General features: G+C 39.3%; 4 protein-coding genes across 4 annotated transcripts; all 4 read right to left on the reverse strand.

Annotated features, from left to right (window-relative positions):
- Positions 1 to 28: 28 nt before the first annotated feature.
- Positions 29 to 1,003, reverse strand: TM35_000031920 (FKBP-type peptidyl-prolyl cis-trans isomerase; the record flags this gene model as incomplete). The annotated part of the gene is made up of 1 exon (XM_029021959.1): positions 29 to 1,003. The coding sequence occupies one exon, from the start codon at positions 1,001 to 1,003 to the stop codon at positions 29 to 31; it is 975 nt and encodes a 324-aa protein (XP_028886505.1).
- Positions 1,004 to 1,654: 651 nt separating this feature from the next.
- Positions 1,655 to 2,293, reverse strand: TM35_000031930 (macrophage infectivity potentiator; the record flags this gene model as incomplete). Its single annotated transcript, XM_029021960.1, has 1 exon — positions 1,655 to 2,293. One exon carries the CDS (start codon positions 2,291 to 2,293, stop codon positions 1,655 to 1,657), a length of 639 nt encoding a protein of 212 aa, XP_028886506.1.
- A 717-nt stretch (positions 2,294 to 3,010) lies between these two features.
- Positions 3,011 to 3,373, reverse strand: TM35_000031940 (dynein light chain; the record flags this gene model as incomplete). The annotated part of the gene is made up of 1 exon (XM_029021961.1): positions 3,011 to 3,373. The coding sequence occupies one exon, from the start codon at positions 3,371 to 3,373 to the stop codon at positions 3,011 to 3,013; it is 363 nt and encodes a 120-aa protein (XP_028886507.1).
- Positions 3,374 to 3,862: 489 nt separating this feature from the next.
- TM35_000031950 (transcription factor IIA alpha-beta subunit) lies at positions 3,863 to 5,863 on the reverse strand (the record flags this gene model as incomplete). The annotated part of the gene is made up of 1 exon (XM_029021962.1): positions 3,863 to 5,863. The coding sequence occupies one exon, from the start codon at positions 5,861 to 5,863 to the stop codon at positions 3,863 to 3,865; it is 2,001 nt and encodes a 666-aa protein (XP_028886508.1).
- Between the last annotated feature and the right edge of the window lie 56 nt (positions 5,864 to 5,919).

Raw genomic sequence — 5,919 nt, forward strand, 5'->3', positions numbered from 1 at the left:
AAAAAATAAAAAATAAAATAAAATCTTTTCACACATTTACAGTTGAGTTCGCCAAATACATCTTTGCCTTCTCAAACAAACGCCGTCGGGTCACTGGAACAGCCAGAGTCTCATTCATCTCAACAGCCACTCGCAAAAGACGCCTCTCCGCATCCTCGCGGGTGCGCTCCTCCCCGCCCCTCGTCCTCTGCACACTCACCCGCCAGACGGTTGTCGCTGCCGGCGGCACTTCGCCGCTCCCCACTTCGCCGTAGGCCTCTTCGGGTGGACAAAACATCTCCCACTTGTCGCCCTCACACATTAACAATAAAACTTTCTGCAGACAAGAGACGTGGTTTTCTAGTTTGTAGAAGTCCGGGGGTACGCCACTCTGGTAGGAGGAGGTGAAGCGAATACCATTAGAGCGGATTCCAACAACGTAGACTTGTATGTTATCATCCTCATCTATACAACGTATTTTATTTCCTGTTGTTGTTTTATTGGATTCTCCTTTAACATTATCGTACTCTGAACGCCAGTGATTGTCATTATCCACTTCCGCCAAACCGATTTTCTGTTTGTACGCGACTGGACTAGTATTGGGTATTGGGACTTTGCGCATAATAGGACGAAAGAAGATACGTGTATTGCGGTAATTTGTAAAACTCTTATCATGTGCGGCGGCTGCGAGGAGTTTATTTCCAGCCGTAGACCACTCTTCCTTCAGATACTTTATATATTCATCATGATCGTAACCCAACTCCAGACGCGTGTGGTACTTATCATACAAGGAGAAAGAGATGGTAATGAGTAGTAATAGGATTGCCCCATACCACATCCAATAGTCTATCCAATTGGATGATGATGATGATGATGATAATGAAGAAGAAGAAGAGGGAGAATCTTTCTCTTCTGTTGTACTGTCGTTAGTATTTGATTTTTGCTCCTCAGATTCCTTGCATGTTTGCGGTTTTATATCCTTGTCATTATCACTATTACTTTCTGAATTTGAATTTGCGCTCATTATTATATTTATGTTTCTTTTCTTACTTCTTGATGTCTTTTATATTTATAATAGAAATACACTTTCCCTTTTCTTTAAATTCTTTTTATTTTTTTTCCTTCTTTTAATATGTATTTTTTCTTGCTCCACTTACAGATATAAAGAAGAGAAAAAGAACAGTATTATTAGTATTAATTAATATTATTATTAAACATGAGATAACTCAGAGGGACACAAACGGTGGAATGTGATATTATTCTCAGAGTCTTCTATTCCCTTTACCAGTGTTAACAGCATATATAATTTAATAATAATAATAATAATAATAATAATAATAAAAATAATAATAATAATAATAATAATAATAATCACAATAGATAACCCACACAACATTCCTTACCAAGCAATATACGCAAATCACTAGAGAAGCATAGCAACAAGAATAAGAATCAAAACAAAGATAACATAAGATAATCAATAACAACGCAAAATAGTTAACGCACAAAACTCATGATATCATACACAATGTGTTTCCCCCATTCTTTCTTCTCTATTACTATTATTATTATTATTATTATTATTCTCTACCCTATTTCCCACTAATTATATATATATATATATATATATATATATATATATATATATATAAACAAGACGCCACCCCATCCCCACTTACATATCTCCCTTATCCTCCGTTGCGGCTTGCAGGACGGCATCAATCTCCGCCACTGTACGCCCAGTCCCGCCGCCCTCAATCTTCAACAACTCCATATCAAACACCAGCGGTGTGTAGGGCGGTATCTTTCTCCCAGCGCCTCTAGCACCATACCCAAGTTCATGCGGAACGTAAATACGCCAGCGATCGCCTTCTCGCATTAACATAAGAGCCTCCGTCCATCCCTTAATAACATCACTTGGGCGAAAATTACTGGGTGTGCCCCGATCACGTGAACTGTCAAACACGGATCCATCACGCAGAGTGCCGGTGTAGTGCACTTCGCAGTTATCATTTATCGCAGGGGCGCGAGTGCCGGTGCCAACAGTGAGACGCTCCACCACGAGTCCAGAGGGAAGTGTGATGGTGTTCGCTTTGCGTGATTGTTCCTGCATGAAGGCACGACCCACGCGGCGGCGGTAGTTGTCAATACGTTCCTCTGCGGTTGGGGGCGGTGATGGAGCTCCTGCTGCTGCTCCTGGGATGCGTGTAGATACAGAGAGTAAAGTTAATAGTGAGAAGAAGAAAAGAAGAAGAAAAGGGAGATTGGGGAAACGACAAGACGGGAACCGAGTTTGTACCTGCTGTGTATACATGAGACAATTTCCGCTTTGTTTCTTCTTAATTACCCTTCAATCAAATGTAAAAGGGTTTATAAATGTGGATTGGGTAAATAATCCTGTTTTTTTTTTTTTTTCTTTCTTTCTTTCTTTGTATGTTCTTGCCATTTATGATGGATTACATGGGATTGACAATAATAATAAAAATAATAATAGTAAAAACAAGAAAAAAAGAAAAGAGAAAAAGAGCACCTTGTTTGTTTTGGATAGCACCATCCACACATACAGAGAGAGAGAGAGAGAGAGTGAGATAAAGAGAAAGAGAGAAACAAAGACACACACACACACAGACAACAACAACAAAAGGGTCATTCAATAGAAGGAAATACTCCAATCATAATAATAATGACAATAATAATAATAATAATAATAATAATAATAATGACAATAATAATAATCATAGTAATAATAATACACTCCTGCAGCAACACACACATACACACACAAAGTATAACATTCACTGTGGATTGTGTTTGATTGTTTTTTTTTGTTTTTGTTTGTTTGTTTTTCTAACTAGCAAGTGAGGAACTGCCCTTGAGCAGAGGAGAATTTCTCTCATTCCTCTTTGTTTCTTCTTCTTCTTCTCTCTCACACAAGTCTTCACATGAAAACCCTACAAGAACAAGTTGAGAAAAAAAAAAAAAAAACAATCAAACAAACAATCAAACACAATCTAATCAATCCAATCCAATCCTAATTTACATTTCCAATGTGGTCCCGTACACTTCTCCCCACCGCTATATCATCTACATTCACGTAAAACACCCGCTCCTCATACACATCCACTGTACGCCAAATTAAAAAGGCACAATCCCCAATGAGAAAATACACAAAGTATTGACTGTCGTGACCCACATAAGATCCAAAGGAGCGGCCAACAACGCAGTGAAAGCGAGAGCCGTATTTACTGTTGAGTTCCTGCGTGATGAACTGCGCAATCGCCGTCTGTTCCTTCAGGCCCAATTCAAACAACGCGTGGGCGGCACAATCCACACAGTCCTGCTGCAACTCACGAGACATGGCGGATTCTTTTACAATCGCCGTAGTGCCCGCCATTATTTATATTTCTTCTTTTCTTCTTCACTACCTTAATAGGTACTCTCTCTTTTTTTCTTTTCTTTTTTCCCCTTTTGCTGCTATGATTCCCTTTTTCCTTCTTTCTTCTTTTTTTTTTTATTTGTTGTCTTATCTTTGATTTTCCGTTGCTGTACCTGTTTTGCTTAGACTCCTTCCCACATTCTATTCGTTTGGGTTAAAATGAAGATAATGACAATAGAAAGGAGCAGTAGCATTCCACACAAGAAAGAAAACAAAAAGAAAAAAAAAAAAGAAAACAGTCCCAGAAGGAATATCAGAGAACAATAAAAAAAAAAGGAAATAATAACAAATAATTTTAAAAAAGTAGTCTATAAAGTACAAGTAAGCAAAAAGTAAATACATTTAGTAAAATAAGAAGAAAAAAAAAAACACGAGAAATAAAAGTAGCAAGAATAATAAGAATAATAATAATAATATAAAAGAAAGTACAAATATATATTCTGCTCATTAAAATGGTGAATGACTCTGGTAGAACTTTACTTCTCCGGCAATAAAGTCTCCAAGGGTGTTAACTTTCAGCCAAACCTTCTTTCCCTGCTGTGGAAGTGCAACAACTGGCAGAGATGCATGAAACATTTTCTTCACATCATCATGCTTCTGTTGTGTACGTACATAATCCTCAGCAATTCCATTTCCATCACATTCATGTTCTTCTTCTATTTTTTCAATATATTCTTTTCTAATCATATCTGAATTAAACAACAACAATCGCTTTCCACTCCGCACCACCTCTCCACACAATACATTAGAAATACTAGCCTCAATGTGTTTCGGCCACATATAAGTATCTGCTACCGCCTCCAAATCAATATCATCGCTCGTATTTTTATTTTTATTATCATCAAGCGTAATAGTTACCCAGTGAGTTGTATCAAAGGAAGAAGGGTATTCCTGTCCACCAGAGAAATAAGTACTGCAAGAAGTATTAGTATTATTATTATTATTAGTAGTAGTGGTAGTGGTAGTAGTAGTGGTAGAAGTACTCGTATTATTAGTATTAGTAATAGTAGTAGTATTATTAGTATTAGTAATGGCAGTAATAGTAGTAATAGCAGCCCTAGTAGTAGTAGTAGTACTAGTATTAGTAGCAATAACAGGGGCAATAAGATTTTTTCCGTTTCCTCCATTGTTACCATTCTCATTACCGCTAATAAGTTCCATACGTACTTTTCGCATTACACGCCGTAAATATGATGGTGAAAACCACTTCTCCCCTGTCTTTTCATTATTCTCCGATGATACTGTTTTCACCTTTGTGTCATCTAACACGTTATCATCACTATTACCACCAATCACTCTTTCTTGCACTTCATGCAATTGCCGCCAAAGTTCTGCCATTTTCTTTACATCATGCACTTCATCTTCTTTCGCACGACGCAGTAATTTCTGCACCACCCGCTGTTTTGCTCGCATATTGCATGTGTTCAAGCAAGATTCAAAACACCGCCGCTTCTCACTATACCGCTCTTGACGATACCGCTCATTACAGAGAAACGCAATCCGAACAAACTCCACAGCACCAAGTGTTGAAAGGTTTGTTAACCACGGTGCTTGTACCAGACTATTATTATCTCCAGCCTTTCCTTGATGATGATGATGATGATGTCTTTCTTCTTCTTCGTCTTCTTCTTCTTCCACTACTTCTTCCGTATTAAGAGTCTCCTCACGGCGTGCAATATTATTATTATTCACCACACCCGTCCGACAACTCTGACTAACAGGGTGTGAAGAATGTGAAAGGGGAATAATGTATGCACCTCTACCAATTTCAGGAACCGTCGTCCCTCCAACTTGTTCATGTTCACTCTTCACAGAAGTACGTTGTATCTTCTCTACACCACCAGTTCTTGCCTGTGAATTACACGTTGACAATACACTATGATTATTATTATTATTATTATTTGTGGACTGCAGAGACCCATTTTCCTCCAAAACCTTCATCTGCTCTTTCCATCCCTCCGTACGTTGCTGCCCCAACGCCATCAGTTTCCCTCGCAGCATGGGAAGTAGAGTGAAGGCCACCACTCCCGCACTCTCCTCACTAAGAAACGCAAGTGGATACAACTCCTGCAATTCCTCCTCATGTTCAATATACAGTTTCTGCTGATCTGCACGGAACTCCTCCTCTGCAGAGGACATGGTTTCACTCACCATTTCCCCCGCCGCTGCCTGTTCTAATTGCTGCAGGACCGTAGGCCGCGATCGACCGCCATGCTCCGCCCGCTGTCGACGGCGCTGTGTACGCTCAAAGTGTTCTCTGTCCTGATCTCGCTGCATTTGAAAACGGGCCCGAGCAGAGAAGACTTCATCCTCGTGGTGTGTTACCCGCTCTAAGAGAATCACACGAAAGTACTCCAATGCCCGTAAGTAGGCATCACTCGTAGGGCAGACATCTTCGTTAAGGTTGTAGATGCCCCTACCACTACTTTGAGTCAATTTCTTCGGCATGTACACACTTGGACCTGTTCTCTTTTTTTTTCTTTTTCTTTTTCTTGTTTTTTTTT

The sequence above is a fragment of the Trypanosoma theileri genome (genome assembly GCF_002087225.1).
Source record: "Trypanosoma theileri isolate Edinburgh chromosome Unknown TM35_Tth_3_V1, whole genome shotgun sequence".
Taxonomy (NCBI): domain Eukaryota; phylum Euglenozoa; class Kinetoplastea; order Trypanosomatida; family Trypanosomatidae; genus Trypanosoma; species Trypanosoma theileri.